The 20,245-nt window shown below is 42.3% G+C and overlaps 1 protein-coding gene across 4 annotated transcripts in view; it reads right to left on the bottom strand.

The window, feature by feature from the left end:
* The window catches only part of ZNF638 (zinc finger protein 638), a 40,991-nt gene extending 28,360 nt beyond the window's left edge, over window positions 1-12,631 (bottom strand). For all 4 annotated transcript variants that reach the window (XM_076335613.1, XM_076335614.1, XM_076335617.1 and 1 more), the window contains exons 1-4: window positions 11,120-12,631; window positions 4,490-4,551; window positions 4,163-4,201; window positions 1,170-1,477 (exon numbers count right to left, since the gene is read on the bottom strand). In XM_076335613.1, the coding sequence (XP_076191728.1) occupies window positions 1,170-1,477; window positions 4,163-4,201; window positions 4,490-4,551; window positions 11,120-12,535 (1,825 nt within the window). In that variant the 5' untranslated portion in view covers window positions 12,536-12,631. The remainder of the gene's footprint in view (window positions 1-1,169; window positions 1,478-4,162; window positions 4,202-4,489; window positions 4,552-11,119) is intronic.
* Window positions 12,632-20,245: the final 7,614 nt, after the last annotated feature.

Here is a 20,245-nt window from a genome sequence, read left to right as displayed (position 1 = left end):
AAAAATCCTAATGGCTGGAGCAAAAGAATGATGTTTAATTTTGTATGTCAGGGAATGTAAGAAAAGAAAGTAAGTTTTCAAGACTTTGATCTTCCTCTCACATACTGATGCAGAGCAGTACTTACTATCTTGATGCCTTCTGCTAAATTCTGTATCCTTCTCTGTCTTGCCCTTTCTGCTACAGACTGATGTTTTGTTTTAAATTATTCTTTAACGATCTGATACAACATTAATTTCCTGTATGCTTTCTTTCTGTGGGAAATTTACATTTTGGTTATTAATTGCTTCTTCCCCTCATTCTTCTACACTAAAATGGCTTGCGTTTTACCCTTAAGAAGATCTCTTTGAAACTGCCTGTCCCTTCAGTCTAGTTTTCACCTAGACTTCTTTCCCACAAAAGCTCAGTACCTCTTAATTTTCTGAAAGCATACAAACAACATAGCCACAGTATACAAAGAAAAAAAAAAAATCAACCTTTTAAAATTCCTCTATTTTTTTCTCTTCAGAATTTAAGAAACAAAAACTCCAAACAAACTGGTATTTCAGCCAGAGACTGAGCTCAAAATGAACTACACGGAACTGACTGAGTTCACATAAAGTTTCCTAGAACTGCAAACTGAACAGAGAGTCACAAAATGGTGCAACGCACTTAACTGTTACAGAGGATGTTCCACTGAAAGCCTTTCACACACCACGCTCTTACCGCAACAAAATTATTTCAGAACACACTGCTTTCCTTGTAAATTGCACCTCCATTCAATGCAGTTTCTGAGCATCACACTTTATTTCTCCTCATCTATACTGCCATTGCAGAACTACCTTTTTTGATGCTGAAGGAAGAACCACCTTCAGTTGTTTTCAATTCTTGACTATCCTTACTGGTTTAAAAACTGAGGACACTTGGAACAGACACTTGTTCAGCAGTGGCTCGATACGATTAACCAATTCCTGACGCTAGGTAAGGAAGACTTCAGACCTTTTAGAATGCCCGTTTTCTTCTAAGCATACTTCTCACAAAGCAACAGCAAAAGGAAAAGTTGTTTTTAAAAACAGAATTTTGCTATGAAAAATGCCTAGGTGACAAGCGGACAGATAAACCTCTTGAAATCAACTCAGTTTTCCTGAAATTAAAGGAAGCTTCAGTTTGGCGGTGTGTATCCACCCTTTACCTTGAGATCGGGTTGACCTCCTTGATGACCAATCATTACTGGAAGATCTCTGAGGTCGCGGGCTAGTTCTCAGTGGATTTCTCGATCGCTGCGGTGACCTTGACCTGTGTCTGGGGCTACGTCGTCGCATCTGCCGCGGGCTTCGACTTCTTGGCCTTGTTGGCCTGAAGCGGCCAGGGCTCCTGGATCTCGATCGTGATCGGCGAAGAACATAGCCAGAGCCTGCAACCCTCGAACGTCTAGGACTGGGACTGGCAGAGTTGGAACGACGCTTCGGGGTCTGGTTTTCTTTTCTGTCACCAGCATTTCTAGCAGAATAAAGGCATATAATGAGTTTTGACAAGGCAGAAAAGAATAATCAACCTGAGTCTGTTGAAACAGACTTTCTGCAAAAAAGAACCAAAACTGACAAAGTTTAGAGTGCAATTTGTTAACACACTTTACATACTGGTAACATGTTTGCTATATGAATTTAGGATAGGGAGACAGAACTGAAAAGAAACAAGCAGGAGAGAGCCACCTGCATGGAACAAGAGAAAGCTGCAAAGAAAACTCTGAAGTTACAAGCTGCAGTGCTACAAAAAAATAATAGGAAGGGGAAAAGGATACATGAAAGAGTAATGAATTAAGTACTTTCCTTGCTTCTTCCAAATTTAGTTTGGAAGTAAGCAACCTTGAGACATTACGTCCAAAAGACTGACTGAAACCAAAAGAGAGATTTGAGAAGACTACATAAATATACATCCCCTGCATACTTATGCTACCTAGAGATGTCGAATTGATGAAGAACATGGAAAGAAGTACTGGCGAAGAGATCCATGAGAGAAATAGTCCCTCTTAGAGACACAGAAAGCAGTCAGGCATAGGAAAACCCTGACAGGACAGATCACAGGAGTAAAAGGGAAACCCTGGAAAATGCATAGGGTATATTCTGAAATATCCACAACATTTTTTACGAGCCTGGCAGGCAGCAGTGTGTTACAGCTGTGTTACAGCCAAGCACACGTCCAATTTTTCAGCCCGTACGGAATTCTTTGATGCCAAAGATACACTGCACCAGCACTCAAAACAGCGTAGAGCAGACACAGCACCTTTGAGATCTGAAACTAGAAGAAGCCACTGATGTAGCACGTCCTTCGGCTTAACACAGAAAGCAGCACCTCACTAGTAATTATAGTAGCAAAACTAACAGAAACACAGGGAAGTAACTGACATTGCATTTACATCCAGTACAACTAGACTTACTGGGAAGACTGTATGCTGGACAACTAACACACACAAGTCTCTTAACACAACATAAAAGTTCTCATTTCAACTGAAAAGTGTCCGAGTTTTTTAAAGGTAATCTAGAGCATCGGTGCTTAATGAATCACCACGTCAAGCCCTGTTATTACTGTCTAAGACTCTGAATAGACAAAGTTCCTTTGAGATGAAATAGGTTAAGAAGAGAGGACTGACAACTGGCAGACAGGAGAAGGGGATGACAAGCAACTGAGGCAGCTGCTGCCCAACCTTTTTGGCTGGCAGCTAGATGAGGACAGCTGAACCACCCTCAGGTCTCCTAAGTGTTCCTCCAACCCACCCCATGTAGCAACATCTCACAGCGTTACTTAATTAGCAAGTTTCAAACATCATTAAAAATCCATATAAATCCCATTATTCCTCTGCCCAATAAAAACGTTTGAATGTATTAACAAACCAGCGCAATGTACAAAAAGCAAACACCATGAAGTGGTTTACCAGAGTGGTAACAGTACATAGCAAGCTCATCGGCCTTGCCCCGAGACTGCACCCAGCAGCTCTGGACATCTGTGATCACTGAGAGGGTACAGCTGTATTCTAACTCGCCCAGCTGGAGCCATGCTGTCATCAGGAAGGATTTAAGAAAGCACCACCCTAAAAGACGACTCTTGCCCCACCTGCAAGCACAGAAGATCCCTCGCTCACAAAAAGTGCTATTAAACACTTCTCCAGTTCATGAAGTTCCTCCAGCTAAGAGCAGTTTCCTTTGCCTGGGTTGTATGTAACATCAGCAGCACTCGACAGCAATTTCAGGTTTTAAAATGTAATTATTCTCTTCATGAAAGTTTCAAAAGTTTATCTCTCTCTCTAAAGTTTTATTTCTCCTTCTTTATTAAGATGGAGAGACCTCAGATGCACTCTGCAAATTAACCTGACCTACATATCCAGCTTTTTAACTTTTTTTTTTTTTTTTAAAACCAAATAGTTAGCTTCTCAGGAAGTATGTCTAACTAATTAACAGAAAGTCACAGGAAAATCTAGCAAAAATTAAAGTCCTATCATTCCTATTTGTATGCAAGTTGAAATATGTACAGATGTTGAACCAGTAAAATAATCCAATCCTGCTGAGATTCAAGTAGAATTAATCCACGGGGTGTGTGTTTTAAAAAAAAAAATAGTAAACAGCATAATTTTTAAGGACAGAAGAGATATGAGTTCATGAATTCCAGTGTTTTTTCCAGTTGTGATCACGTAGCTCCCCAAGGGATCTACAGACTGAAGAGTCTGTGAAATAAGAGCTAACGCTAGCACGCCTATTGTCAAACAGGTTCCAAGTTGCAAACAGAGTGGCTTAACTGGAAGAAAGATGAAGTCTGAAAGTCAGAAATCACTGGCGCAGTTTAATCAGTGATCTAACACTGGTCAGTCTCGCTCGGTTACTGTTACGTCACATCCAGTAACTTACGACTAACTTACGAAGCACGGTTAGAAGAAAGGTTCAAGGGGAGACTGCTGACAATACCAGTATTCAGACCTTTCTACAGACTTTACTCTCATCCTTGTGAAAGAATTTTAGATACTATGCCACTCGCGTTATTAAACAAACTTAGGACAAAAACCACAAAAACACCCCACACAATTTTACAATGACAATTTGACACCACTAATAGAGCCAAAACAGGAATTAATTGCATTAATTACGTTTATAATAGCAACAAATTAAAAACAACCTGTAATCAAAAAGCAGTTACCTCTTTGAAGAATGAGACTCAGGGTTCCAATCGGGGTATCTGTTAAATGTTAAAAATACGACTGTCAGTGAAAAAGCTAAATTTGCCATCTGAACACAGTTTTTGCTTACATGCAGCAGCTTTTACAGATAAACGTTCCCGTTCAGGACTCCAGAAGCACCAAGCGTCAGTTCACCTTTTACCCTAATGGTCTAAAGCCAATTTAGAATAGCGCTCAGATACCGACAATCCTCATTAAGGAAATCTGACAAGTACGTTTTCACAGACTACGTGCATGCACGGAAAACACATTTTACACTAAGTGAACTTTTTAAACAAATTCCTTACTGTTGACGTAACTGGCGGCAGCTTTCAATGTGAGAAGGAGTGTTCTGATGCAGAATCCAGTCCTAATTGGAGAAAAGACATCCAGACATTCAATTAGTGTGTAAAATGTTAGCATTTGACCACAATTTCTAGTTACATGTTGTCATATTTTACCTTCCATCAAATTTTACCTAACAAATGATCTTACGTCAAGGTCAAATTTCTCACTTCAGATTATTACTCTTTATGCAAAAGATGAAAATACTTAATGATTATCGAAGGCTCTTAAAGAACACAAAGGAATCTAAGTGGAAGTTGGACAAAATGCATCGTATTAAATGAATCTGTTACTTCCAGCAACACACTGGGTTGTGGACACCACGCTTCTAATGCAAAAGGTTGATCCAATAGCCGGCTGTATTAAAAGAAAGAAAACTATTAGCGGTCTTCACAGATTGTCAGACTGATGAACATATACACAGCAAATTAAGCTGAATAGATCAGAGAACCCGACACAACATGGTATCTTTACGTCAAATATCGTTTCTACAGAGGCACAACTTTTCACGCCTTAAGCTCAAGAACATTCACTCCTAATAATGCTACAACTAAAGGTCAGTCAGAAAGTCCGATGAAATTTCACACACACTGATTTTTTTTTTTAATATTAAAAAAAAACCTTAACAAAAGTTTTACTTGGCAGTAACTGATGGGTTAAGCATGAAACAAATCCAGAAGTACAATGCAAGCCCTCAATCTTGAAAAATACTTAAGCACAGGTTTAACTGTAAACACAAAATCAGTCCCCAGCGTGGGAAACTATGCCTGAAGACTTTATTCTAGTGTTATTATGATGAAAGTAAACTGATCTGCTAGTGAAAGCAACTGCTGTAGTCAGTTTGCTATTGAGAAGAGATATTGCGTGGTCTGAAGCTTTAAGGTATCGTATGTCATCAACGATAATTATTAAGCGTCCTTAAAAAAACAACTTCTAGCTGCTTTAATATTTTAAAATAGGTAATAATGGCTGAATAACGCAACTGACAGCCAAGGCTTCAGAAAATAATTTGCAGTTATGAAATTACGTATCACTTTTTCTAAGTGCATGCTGGTTTATAACACAAAAGATTATAAAACGTGTAGTAGCAGTCTCAAACTCTCTTGTTTGTTGACAGAAATGCTGAACATACTGGTTAAAAGAAAAGCTGATGATGGTTTACTCAAAGCCTATGAGATTGGAAAAATTAATGTGACCAGGGCACAGTTAGTTTTGTGCATTTTGGCAGCACAGAGAATGTGGTGAAAACAGCTGTTCCTTGCACTTACACTATCAGCCTATCAACACCAAAATGTGCTACAACAGCTACCCAAACTGTTTATACTCCACATATAAAAAACATGGGTTTTAAGGAAATTAAAATACATTTTAAGCACAAGACTTATTATAATTTCCTGAAGAAACAGGTACACTGGTTAACCAAGCTCAGAAAGGCATTGAAAGATTTTACTAGCTGTGTTCATAAAAACATTCTAACTACTCAAAAAGTCAGGAAAATATTACCTGGAAGACTCTTTGCATTAGTCTCACTAGCTGAACCAAAGCATATTAAGAGGTGAAGAGCAGACTGATAAAACAACTTGCAGCTGTAGAACTGCATGCACAGTGAATACACAGCATGCACACAAGCAAAGGGCAAGCAATTGCCCGTCACACACTTTTCCTTGATAACATGCCATTACTAAGCAATCCCATTCTCAAGAATGCTATTTCTCTAGAGTCTTCAAGTTAGACAGGAAAAAAAAAAACCTATTACTCAAGGGCTAAAACAAATTAGCTTGTGGAAATGAAGGGAAATTGGGCTTCAAGCATCCCACTTCTGTGGTCCCAAAGAAAGAAAGCGCACACAGTGTCCGCGAGGGCCGAGGGAGGCCATTTTGCTTCCAAGTGTCTTTAGCTACCGGTCCAACGAGCGTTGACGAGACTGGCAGGCCTACAAAGAGATATTCTCCTCCCTAACAAACACAACATTCTTCTCTTCAAGTCTTCATTACGCCAATGCGCTCTTGCATTTCACAGAATTACAGGAGTCTCGATTTATGCATATTCCTCCTCTTTGATTAACTCCTTGCCCTTCTCAGTCTTCAGAAATATTCCACTCCCTCTGGCAAGTCTGTCCCCAAAGACGGATCCTTCGCCCCAAAGGACAGGATCCCTTCCCAGCACAAGCACTGCATCACGTCCTGGAACGGGTAAGAACGTGCAGCCAGTTTCTTACAGCAGCAGCACAACCCGACACCCCCCTGGGACGAGCACCTTTGTTATCTAATTCTGTGCGACCGGCAAATCTGTCACTTGTGGATCACCACCAAAAAGGTCCTGAAGAAGCAGCTGACAGAGCGTAGTGTCTCCAAACTCGCCTCTTCTGCCCGTAGTAAGATAACAGTAATACATAGGGATAGCACCTGCACTTGCTTGTGCTGGTTTCACAGCAAGGCATTATGTAGAAAAACTAGGAGTAAAATGGAGCAGACCCCGTTTTGCCCCCTTACTTCAGCAAAGGAATCATAAGTGCAATCCTCTGTGGAAAACAGTGAGTCCCCATGACTTCATGCAATTTAAAGCCCAAGAAGACATCACCCTCACTTTAAATCTATTTAAGCTAGAAAACAAAAATTGTAATACATGGTAAATATGATCCCTCATGCTGGCAACACTGCAAATCTATTTTATTCCAAAAGTGATGTGTTTGAAGACCGAGAAATCACACTTCATTACTCCAATACATCCACAATTTTGAGTTGAAAATGAAGCTGCTCTGTGAAATATTTATAAAATGTTTCAATATGTTGCAGGTTTTGTAAATATATTTGAAAGAAGGTAACACTCAGGTGAGGTTCCATCTAAGGGCAGAATTGGGCACTCCTCCCTGAAAAAACGTTGCAGGACACAAATGCACAAATTTTTGAGAACACCTTCCAGATCAGCAAGTCACCTTAGCATCAATTAATTTTCCAAATTTTTTTAAAGCTTAAAAAGCCCACCTTTCTTATATACCTTTTCTTCTAACACAGTACTGTGTACAGCCAACTCTGACAAAGCTACAGAAACCTTCCTAACACAAGATAAAAATTAAGGACAAATCTTGCACGTTTCCGATGCTGCTCCAACAACTAGCTTTCAAGTCCACGGTAATCACCATTTACCACAAACTCACGATATTTTAGACAGCTAAGTAGCCCGTGAGAGAGCTGACACCTGACTGAAGGACCACAGATAGCCAAGTCTGAAGTTGCACCGCGGATTCAAAAAGCAGCACTTCTCCCACTTCACCTCTGAACAAATACCTCACCAAGACCCAGCTGAGGCGGCTGGAGGCATCGTCAAATAATCGAGGCTCCCACCACCTATTGCTAAAGGTCCAGTGAACAGTTTTGATAGGAAAAGAAATGCTGAACAGAGTCTTTCCAAAGTCTATTGCATGAAACAGCTGAAGTATTCTTCACATTCAGCCCTGGACTGTAGGCAGCTCGTCGTGCAGCTGCTGACCTGCCATGTATCATTGCACACGAGGATTATCCATATGCCTTACAAAAAAGTTTCAAAAGCTTAAAAAAAAAAAAGTATGTTTCACAGACAGATCTACAATAGCTATGCCATGCAGATGGAAGATACTGTAACTTCCGAACAGTGCATTAGCAAAAAAAAAAAACACCTTCAAATATATCTAAACAGTTCTGTAGAAGAGGCGTTCAGGAGTCTCTTCAGGTTACTAAAGAACCAGAAAATACATTTACTTGCTTAGCTGTATCACACTCAGAACTCTGTATTTTGGTGTACTGCAGACATCTCAAGGCCATTTTCAGCTTTGATTTCATCAGACCTCATTAATTAAGGCAAGTTAGATACTTAAGAAGAAAGACCTACGGGGAGAAGTGATCGGATGCTTTGGGGAACAGCAGAAGCATTTTTCACTCCAAGCCAAAACTCAGCCAGTGTTTCACTGCTTTTATGGGAGAGCTGAGTTGAAAGAACAAGGGGGATACGGTTCAGGTGATGCAAATAGGAAGTTTTAGCCACTAACAGTCACTGTAGCTTCAGAGGCAGACTGACTCTCCAGGAGCAGGAGTTGGGTCTCACATCCAGCCGTAATCCTGTCATTTTAATAAACTAATGCCAGTCAACACACGTGAATTCTCTTCCGATCAGCAATGCAGCTTCTGCTTCAACCTTGGCAAGAAAATTAATCCTAGATGAGTTTGTACTTCAGTACAAGACTGGATTAACAGAATCTACGAAAAAAGACAGCTCATCACCATGAACAATCTGAACTTGAAATCCATCATTTTAACATCATAGAAACTTCGGTTTTCAGATATCCAGTATCTTCAAGTGTTGGATGAAGAGGTGGTTTTCCTCATTCTTCATCCATTCTTGTTTCACGTTCTCCGCTTTGCTTGCCTACTTTCTTTCCAATTTGCCACGTACAAAGACAGCTGTTTATAACACAGCATTCTTAAACTGCTTGTTACAACTTGGTACTACGCACCAGAAATCGTCATGTCTAATCACTTTGACCTAAAAACAGCTCTGAAGATCCAGGTCATCTACAGGTGTGCTGGGGAGACCAAAGGTCCATCTAGCTTACCTAGCACCTCTTCTCCCACGGCATGCAACAGGGGATGGCTAGGGAGGTGCGTTAACAAAACAGAGCCGCTTCCCCAGAATACACCTCCAGCCACCTGCTCACCAAGGACTTCTTGAGCCATCAGAGGGTCTTTGCACAGCCTCCGAAGGATTTCCTTCCATGAACTTGTTCAGTTATTTTTCAACTAAGATTTCACAACGTTGTGGCAGACAGTATCTATGCTCTGGGTGTGAAACAAGCATTTCCTAGTGCAAGTCATACCACACAAGACTACCCATTTCTACCACACCGTTTCCCCATCACTTCTCTTCCCGTTTGAAGGTGCTGTTTCATACGCTTCCTCTACAACACTTAGCACAACTTCAGAGACAAAAAACCTGAATGCCTAGGTCATCTTTAACCATGCAACTGAGACAAAGACGACAACTTTATTTGTAAAACCAAACTGTAAAACTGAAAGTAAGAGGAATTCTTCATTCTTTAGAATTCACAAATACACAAGACTGACATTTCTTAACACAGTTTTATTTTTTGCAGTTAAAAAAAAACCCAAACCCTAACTCTTTCGGTTATTTTGCAACACCGTGGTCTAAACATGGCTTGCCCCATGAGGCCTCAAAACACTCTGAACTGCCTACGCAGCAGCAGGTGTACATAAAGAAGAAAAATACTACTCAGAATAAGTTAATATATGCCAGAGCTAGAAGCAGCCGTGACAGGGAGAAAAGGTTGCGTAGTTGTAGTCGGATCAGAATGTCTGGAAAACACATGGTACGCTGTAGTGCCATTAGGGCAAGAAGTTATAACCTTTAATCTCCCCAGAAAACTTCACAGCTAATTTGTCGAGAAGTACTTTTAGTAAAAACATTTGCTTAATGTCAGAAAGCACCAGTAAGGAAGCGACTGAACAATTCACATTTAAACAGATTACACTTTTCCAACGTGCTTCGTCCATTTATTAACACAAACCCAAATTTGTTGCCCTGTTCAATTTTACACGCTTTTATTTTAAATCAAACTTCCCTTTAAGTTTTCAAGTCTGCCCCAACAGCTGCACTTCTCCCTGGCCTTCAGTGCTTACCGTGTAAAAGTACTTGAAAATTTATTTTTATTCTGAAGCCCCTAATGCAGCTGTCACCGTCTTAACTATTCATTCGCTTTTTTAATACACAGCACAAATAGGGCCTAGCAATCTTGCATGATTTTGCCAAATTGCAAAAAAGCACTCCCCCACACAGGCTTTCTACACGTTTGTTGAAGACTATTTAAAATTTAAACATATGAAACTAATAATGGATTATTCAATTTTTTAAAATTACGTTCTCCTGTATTTTTGACATATCGAGCCTAGGTCTTTCAAGACAAATCCACAGCTTTCAGAATGCTTTTCTCTCTCCCAGTATTCACCAGTTCCTTCCTTTTCTTCCTTCAAGAGCTGACATTGTTACTTGCTTCACAGCTGAAAGCTCAGTCAGATGAATGAAAGCATTTTGTGTGTCCCTCAGAGCTAGTCTTCAGACTCTGGAATAGTCAATGTCCCACAGACCACATTTGGAAGATTAAATTTTTGCAGATAAATAGGCTGCTTTGTTTTAATGCAGACTTTCCAGGAGGGGGGCTGAATACATGAACATCTTATCTACCCTACCGAGATTCAGCATACAATTTCTGCACGCATTTTAGTCACCCAGATGACATTAGTATTTTACTCCACTGACAAAGGCTTTGTTTTGTCATTTGAAACCCACTGCAGAAGACAAAAAAAAAATAAAAATCAATGTGTATGGCAACTTTGAAATGCAATTTGGAACAGAACACACTGTGCAGCAGTTACAATAATTTACCAAGCACTGTTTCTAGCATTTTGAAATTTGCATGTAAGCACTCAAACTGGCGAACAGCGTCACAATTCATTTAACGCACAGTAAAAAATTAGTTCATAAAACAGTGCAGCAGGTAAGATGCCGAGTACAAGTTTATGCAATAATCTCTGAAAGACACTCACCTTCATATGAGTGCATTCAATGTTACACAGAGAACACATATGTGGAAATATTCTCGGAGATGTAGCATAGTAGTCATTCATCATTGACGGAGTGGGCAATCTTTTTATCTTCTGGGCGTCAGACTGTAGAAACACTGGAAGCCACGATGCTTTCACAATACCAAAAGGAGATTTAATCGGCCCCTCAGCCTGTGTCTGGAAGGGCTTCTGTCCTGCTCCTGAGCCGCTCTGGGCATTAGACTGGCTTGTCCCAGATTCATGCTGAATTCTTTCATGCTGGCTTACAGCTGCAAGAAGTTCAGCTGAAAAGGGTGGCTGGGTCATCGGCGGCATTACGTGCTGGGTCATAGACTGCTGGACAAGAGGCGGCATGACAGGTGGCATCATGGGCTGTGCCAAGGGTGGCATTATAGGTGGCATCATAGGTGGCATGACAGGCGGTATTGCGGGCTGGGATACAGATTTCACCACGGGGAGTCCAGCGGGTGTTGCACACAAACTGGACACCTTTCCCGGAGTCTCCGCTGGAAAAAATGATCGATTATTTGAGGAATCATTCTGGAACCCCGTCGGTTTTATTAAATCTTCAACTGGAAACACTGGATTACACGTCACGCTAGATGGTGGGACACCCATTGACATATTCTGCTCTCGTTGGAAGTCTTCCCTGTTCTCTCCGCTCGAAGCTTCAGGATTATAGACACGTGCTTCGAGAGGATCTTCAGTCAGCACTTCAGGATTATAAGCACGCACTTCAAGAGGATCTTCAGTGTAACCGTATTTGCTTGCATGCCCATAATCAATCACTTTACTCTTGACTGCTGTACCGCTCGTACCACCAATCGTTTCTTCTGCTCTGCTCTGAGAATGTAAACCAGGTAAAGAATGACCCATCTTGCGAATCCGTATTTCTCTTAAGATTAGCGGCATATTTTCAGGCGTTAACTGATCATCTGGATAGCGACTGAGTTCCTCCAGATCTTCATTAGACAGCCCGAAACTCGCTAAAATACTGGAAGCGCTTTCTGGCGTGTAGCGGTTCTGGGCATTTGAATTCTGCTCTGTGATCCGTGCCGAGGCCGATGGCTTTTGCCCAGTTGTCCCAGCTGAGCACGGGCTACTATCCCAGCAACTTGTACGAGGCTCTCCCTTCTGCTCCTGGTGCAGGTTCGTCTTCTCCTTCACCCGCCTCGGATCAGTCCTGTGCAGAGTTACCCGAACGTTTATCCTCTGTGAACCCGTCCACTGAAACGTTTCCTGTCCCGAAAATCTTTGTGGCGTTCCTTGAGGTGCTCCAGGTGCAGGCTTTCTCTGAAGACCTGCTGCACCTCCTCCCCGAAAGGATCCTGGAGGCTTTGTGCCAGATGGATTAGGTCCTCTCGGCCTCTGAGGTAAAGTTCCTCTAGGGCTAAACATTGCGCTTTTCAGAAATGCCTGATTTAACCAAGCATAAGGAGGTGCAGAACTGTTGGTAGCAACTGAGGTCAATTGCTGAAGAGCCAACTGTGTCTTAATTTGTGCAAGCTGTAAATGAGGAGGGCCCAACAGAAGTGGGCTTGCAATGCCAAGGTTCAAGGAATTCACAAGTGGTGCGAAACTTTCCAAGAATAACACAAAGCTGAAAGTTAAAAGACAAGTATTAGATTATTTTATCTTTTCACCTACTTTACGCAGTGGATTCTATAACCAGTGAGAAAAACAACTGAAGTCACAAAACAGTATTTTAATGACAGTTTAAATGGTACTTTAGAATGCGAAATTCTGTTGAACAAAAGCATTTTCTTTCGCTGGATAAAATCTTAATATGCAGCGAATAGGTAACAGATAATTAAGTAAATGAGCTTCGCCCAGCAAGTTCAACGTCACAGGTAACATACCTAGTGATGACACACTTTCAACAGCATTTTCTAGAACTTCACATTTCAGTTCTTAATGACAACATAGTTTGGATTTATTTACAGTTAGAGCTATTTTATGAGCAGTAAGCCAAAGTATTAAAACCCTCTCCAAACGTTTATGAGGTAAGTGAAACCATTATGTAGAGAATTCAAAACAGTTACAACTTGGATGTCAAGTCATCGTGGAATCGATCTGAAGACAGCAAACAGTTTTCAGGAGGGACACTCCCATGACCACTCTCATGGGTAAACTACTATACCCTGAAAGTATTCAAAGGGTGTGACAATATTTGAATTCTGTGGCTAGAAAATATCCATTTCCCAGATGTTAAAGGCAAGATCTTAAATTGAAACAACTGTAAACAGAAAGGTGTAAAATCATACAAAAACTGAAACCATCTACATATAAGCATAAAAAAAGAACAATGGCAATGGAAACTGCCATCTTTTACTTCAGCTGAAACCACTGAGAACCGAAGGCAGCAAAAGAATGTACAAACACAGGTAGAATGAGACAAAGTGATGCTCACACTAACAACAAACGAAATACCACAGTTTTGGAAATGCATTCTTGTAGCATACTCAAAGCAAGGTGCCTCACCTGCCCAGCTCTGCCTGCACTTATAACACTCCAAAACTGCACGATCAGCACAGTCAGAAGGATCCCAAGAAGTCCTCACTCCACCCCTTGTCAGTCTGCCATCTCCCGAAACTGGGTAACCTGCTGGTTTCATTCTTCTTGCAGCAATACATTGGGTTTGAATGAGTTTTACTAGCAGATTTTCACTAAGGATAACTACAACAGGGCTTGCAGACATTCCTAGTTGTTTCTGAACTCGCATGTTGTATTTCTGCGGTGTTGAGGTTCTTGTCTCACCAACACTGACTCCATCACAGGTTTTGTTTTCAAACCTCACTTGAGTTGCCTCTAAACAAAAGGTTTTTTAAGTAAATGGAGGTGCCTCATGTTTGTCATCTGTAAGGACTGGAGTTCTGAAGTTTGAGAACCACAACTCTAAAAATAAAAATTACATGCAGCTATAGCTTGAGAGGGGTGAACCACGTACAAGCTGCAGGAGACTCAGATTTTATGGCTGAATTCCTGTAACTCGTTACTATCTGTACGTCAAGCATTCTTTTTAGGTTCTATTTTGAATTTTAACCAAGTACAAACTGAAGTCAGGCCAAGGAGAAACAGTAGCTACAGAAACATTACCCATATCTCTTCTCCATTACAAAAACATAGGAAGCCATCATAAAGAAAAGATTCCCACCAGACAACCATCCCAGAACTCTGGCCTCTAATCCAGGACTCCTTACCCAATATCCCTCCTCCCTCAACAAATTAAATCATATTTAAATGGTAACTGCATGTTAGGCCAAGTTCGTTCAAGACCATTTCAAAACAGATTATTAAGAGAACATCCACAACGTAATCTCTTGCCTTTCAGTTTTGCTCTTCCTTGGATCTCTCGTCACTGGAGGGCAAAAAAAACTCTTAGCACATCAATTTGGAAAGTAGTCAGAGAGCAAACAATATCAAAGCCACCCGTAACAAGTAAGAATATATTAGTAGAGCACATCTTAAAAAGAAACATGCTGGTTTGCAAACTGAACCTTAATTCAGTGGATTAGGAAACTCCCGGGGGATCTGTTCAGGAGCAAACCAGAACTTCAACGGGAAGCATTTTTACCACTCAATTAGAGACTTGCAGGCAGCAGAGCCCACTCAACCACCAGCGTGCTGCGATCAGGTATGCTCCCACACCAGTATCCTGAACCACTGCCACAAGTCATACGCCTCTACAAACCTCCTGTCAGAGTTCGCACACCATCAGCCTACCCAGAGATGGCGATCCGGGAATCAGCAGGCAGAAAAAGCCAACCAGCATATTGCATGGCCAGCCCAGTATCAGAATGCCACGATGAGATGTCTTCTGTTTTGCGAGAATTTTTAAAGCTATCACTCCAGCAAACTCCTAAGGTACACGGTCACGTTCAACAGGGAATATGGGTATATACTCACTTTACCCCAGAGTGTGCGACTGGAGTAATCTACTTAAAAGCAAAACATACTAAATTTCTTTTGCTTTTCAGTGAATATTCTAAACTAAAATTGAGGATAACTTTTTCCCACTTTGTTTTAGCAATGGTACTCCAAAATAAGGAAAAAACATCTTCCATTTTGGATACTAAAAACATAAAAATAGCCTTACTGAAGTAGAACAGAGGTCCAATATCCTGTGTCCAACAGTAACCAATACCTGATGCTACAGACCATGCTATAAGTTAATGTACTTTCTCCTAAGTCCCGAAACTTTCGTCAGTTAACAGTCTAAAGGTTCTAATGTCATTTTACCCGAGATGTTAATTAAGCAAAATAGTCAGAGACTTTTCTCAGAATCAATGACCAAAACGCTGCAAATCTGTTGAGGACATGGTATAATGGGACTGCTAACTTACTGTGCTGGTTTTGGCTGGGACAGAGTTAATTTTCTCCACAGTAGCTGGTACAGGGCTGTGTTTGGGATTTGTGCTGGAAACAGTGTTGATAACACAGGGATGTTTTCGTTGTTGCTGAGCAGTGCTGACACTAATCAAGGCCTTTTCTGCTCCTCACCCCACCCCACCAGCGAGCAGGCTGGGGGGGCACAAGAAGCTGGGAGGGGACATGGCCGGGACAGCTGACCCCAACTGACCCAAGGGATATCCCACACCATATGACGTCATGCTCAGCATATAAAGCTGGGGGAAGAAGAAGGAAGGGGGGGACGTTCGGAGCGATGGCGTTTGTCTTCCCAAGTCACCATTATGCATGATAGAGCCCTGCTGTCCTGGAGATGGCTGAGCACCTGCCTGCCCATGGGAAGCAGTGAATGAATTCCTTGTTTTGCTTTGCTTGCGCACGTGGCCTTTGCTTTACCTATTAAACTGTCTTTATCTCAACCCACGAGTTTTCTCACTTTTACTCTTCCAATTCTTTCCCCCATCCCAACGGGGTGGAGTGAGCGAGCGGCTGCGTGGTGCTTCATTGCTGGCTGGGCTTAAACCACGACACTTACCCTCCAAAAACATTAAAAAACAGCCAGCCTCAGAAGTGGGTGCTCCTTCATGAACAGGACCATGAGAGCCACTTTCTCAGCCGCTGTTGCGTTGGAAGACACACACGAAAAACAGTCTTTTCAGGTAAACAGAAGAGACATGGCACTAGCATTTAAAACTACCTTCCTCAGTCAGGAAAATAAGAAACAGATACCAAGGATTTATCTCTCAGACTAAAACTGTTAGGTTCTCCATCAATAATTGAAGAAATACAAAAGGTAGTTTTGTGATTTCTGTGTTGAAAAGGCTAGTTCATGAAAGAATTCAAAACATCAGTACAAAGTAACCTTGAAGCCGAGGTTTTAAAAGACACCCACCCGTATTTGTGCTGTACAGCCCTTAATGACTCTGAAACCTATTTGCAGTGAAACATTCAGGACTTTACTCAGGTCCACAATAACACAAATATATTTGAGCACATCTAAGACATTCGTTTCCTTGTCACCTGGCCCTAACTACACCCGAAGTCATAGGAAATAGAGGCCAAACATTTAAACCACATTCTTCCCGGTGGAAGCCGTATGCCCAACTTCTCTTCTGACATGCAGTCAAGTGTTGTACAGCAGCAAGCACGCAATGAAGCCTTAATTAACCGGCTGGGTCTCGTGACTGACCTTTTCAAAAGAAATGCTGGAAATGACAGTTGAAAGATAAAGTGATGCCAAGACTAAGGAAACAATGGTCTGGACATTTAAGGCTAGGCTCTCACCTTCCTCTTCAAAAGAAGCTTTGTTTAGGGTGTGTCTGTGATCCTCTAAACTGCTTTTTCTGGTGCAGCGACGTCCTGACTAGTCTTACAGCAGTGACCACGCAACCTTGCCGATGCTTCATCATAAGTGAATGAAAAATAGGCAGAATTCTCCAAAGACCGCTGTCCTCACCTGACTCCTAGAAAAATTAGTCCTTGAAACTTAAAATTTCAGAGTATCACAGAAAAGCCAGATGATACCCTTCTTGCTTTCCCTCCAATTTCATCAGTCCATTTTGCAAAGCTTCCCAATGATAAATTAAAAGTTCTGGCTACCTGCTTACACACTGGAGGGCCTCAACGACAACATTTGCCCACATGGTGAGTACAGGATGGTCTTGCACCTTCCCTGGTTCGAGGATACAGCTAGAATAAGCTTTTACCCTCTCTCCCTGTAACCTTCCTCCCTCCCCAGAGGTCCAGCTGCCTGGACAAAACAGGAGGCTTAAGTTACAGATTTGGCAATGAGACCTTGTAAGAATGTGGAAGCTGCTTTCTCTAGTCACAAGAGAAGGCTTTACCTGAAGATATAGTCTCGCACAGTCATCGAAAGGGTAATTTTCTGCTGGTTTGTCTCTATAAACGGTACTGAATTTTCTGGATATGTGCTAATTACAGAGCAGTCAGGTAAAGGTTGCATTTCAATATGACGACACTTTGGGAACCCAGGCATACTGCAGAGACCAATACTATTGCTAATCAAATATTCACCCACAGCCAACATCTTCAGGCTACAAAGACAGAGCAATGGCAAGCCCGGGAACCCCAGAAGGATCACGCTGTTTGCACTGACAGCAGCGTGACTTTAATCGCGCAGAAGGCTGACCCCGGCCAGCAGCCAAGCACTCACACAGCCACTCACTCACAAACCCCCTCCACAGCGGGACAGGGAGAGGAAAAGTGATAAAGCTCGTGGGATGAGATAGAGATGGTATGAAAAGTGAAATGGGGGGAGCCAAGCAAAGGCTACCACTCACCACGTCCCGCAGGCGGACCACTGCCCAGCCGGGCTCCAAGCAGTGGCTACCCTGGAAGTCAAAACTCTCCTCTTTCTTCCTCCACCCCATTTACACTACTGAGCATGACATTACACGGCACGGAACATCCCTTTGGTCAGCTTGGGTCGGCTGTCCTAGCTGTGTCCCCTCCCAGCCTCTTGCCCATCTGTCCTGGTTTTGGCAGGGATAGAGTTAATTTCCTTCCCAGTAGCTGGTACAGAGCTGTGTTTTGGATTTAGGACCAGAACAATGTTGATAACGCAGCGATGTTGTAGTTCTTGCGGAGCAGTGCTTACACTAGTCAAGGACTTTTCATCTTCCCGTGCTCTGCCGACTGAGCAGGCTGGAGGTGCACGAGAAGCTGGGAGGGGGCACGGCCAGGACAGCTGACCCAAACCGGCCAAAGGGACATTCCATACCATGGGACATCATGCTCAGTACCTAAACTGGGGGAAGCTGGCCGGGGGGGCCGCTGCTCGGGGACTGGCTGGGCATCGGTCAGCAGGTGGTGAGCAATTGTACTGTGCATCACTTGCTTTGTGTGTTGCTATTATTATTATTACATTATTACTATTATTATTGTTGTTATTATTTTATTTCAATTATTAAACTGTTTTTATCTCAACCCACGAGTTTTTCCTCACTTCTACTCTTCCCATTCTCTCCCCCATCCCACCGGGGGTGGGGAGGAGGCGTGAGCAAGCGGCTGTGTGGTACTCAGTTGTTGACTGAGGTTAAACCACACCACCACCCCAGCCTACTGTTGGGGGCACAGAGCAGGAAAAAGAAAAAGCCTGGACGCTGTGCAAGCGCTGGTCAGCAGCGGCCAAAACACTGGTGTGTGACCAGTGCTGGGTTAGTGAAGACAGTTAACTCCATCCCAGCCAGAGCCAGTACAAAATGACACCTCCTTCAGGCAATCGGAACATGAAGCATAAAGCACGGGTTAGCAGCAAGACACCGACGGAAGGAAAATAAACTAAAGCAAGCCATGCCCAGAACACCTTGATCTCCTTGAAATTCCAGCTCAGTAGGACACAAAGCACTAAACAAACTGCACCTAAACCAGATTCCTTCATCCCTGCTGGTCCGACTACATCAAAAGAAGCAACATAAATTACAGACCCCAAATATGAGAAATTCAAGTTTGATATAAGTCAGACTTCTTCCCTAGAAATACCAAATCAACTACACACATTACGACAGCTTGAAAATCAAACCAGATGATTTGTTCCTTGCTTTCCTTCCAACCTACAAAAACTTATTAAACAGACTACTTCCACTTGAAACAAATGCAATTTTATTACATGCATCCTATTACACACCCTATCAATACCCAACAAGCACCTCCCAAAAAGCAAAATCAACTAACAGAACAAATTCGAGAACAGGACTGCAGAAATCTGAAGTGCTAACTTGTAATTCACTCCTGCCTCTATATTTTCCTCTTTGGCAACATTGGGGGAAAAAGTCCTAGAGCAGGAGCAGACTGCTGTTAAAAGACAGTTAATTAAGATGTTTATCACTGCCTGGCTACAAAAGCGACTATTGAATGCTCACCCTCCTTGTAGTCAGTAATACTTGTTCTTGCTGCCCAGGCTGAATTCAGTGACAGAATAACTGCACCATTTCCTACCTTCAAAACTACACAGACACCACAGGATAGGTCACTCGGAGCGCTCCAGTTCTAAGTAGCTGCCCCCAAGTTCTGCCCCACTGCTAACGCTAGTGAAAACCAGAATTGAGCTCGATGTGTGAGAGTATATGAACTGATTACATAAACCTGACACACAAAGTGAGCAACTGCGTGAGCTAAACATAAAATTAATGTTGTTAAGCATTAGTAAGACACTGACAGAAACCATTACATAGCTATCTCAAATATGAAAGCACCTAGAAAAAAGTAACAGAAGCTAAAGTTTCCTAAATGTAAACAAAATACAATATACACTTATGCAGTGGGCTGACCCCAGCCAGTGGCCAAGCACCATAGCCACTCGCTTACTCCCCACCATCTCCCCACCTTAGCCGGAATGGGAGAGAAAATAGGAAGAGCAAAAGCAAGAAAACCCATGGGTTAAAATAAAGACAGTCTAACAGGTCTTTAGACATCCCCCCAGAAGGGGGGAAACAACCACGAGCAAAGCAAAGGCGATCACTCACCTCCTCCCACAGGCAGACGGATGCTCAGCCAGGCTCAGAAGACACAGGACCTTGGAAGTCAAAAACACCCTTTTCTTCTTCCTCTACCTCAGTTTTTACTGCCAAGCATGACGTTACACAGTATGGAGCAGCTCTTTGGCCAGTTCGGGTTGGCTGTCCCAGCTGTGCCCCCTCCCAACCTCTTGCCCACCCCCAGCCTGCTTGCCTGGGGGGGGCG

Source organism: Aptenodytes patagonicus, chromosome 4, assembly GCF_965638725.1.
Source record: "Aptenodytes patagonicus chromosome 4, bAptPat1.pri.cur, whole genome shotgun sequence".
In the NCBI taxonomy this organism is placed as follows: domain Eukaryota; kingdom Metazoa; phylum Chordata; class Aves; order Sphenisciformes; family Spheniscidae; genus Aptenodytes; species Aptenodytes patagonicus.
The sequence above is the reverse complement of the archived record's forward strand: the minus strand, read 5'-3'. Positions and strand labels throughout refer to the sequence as shown.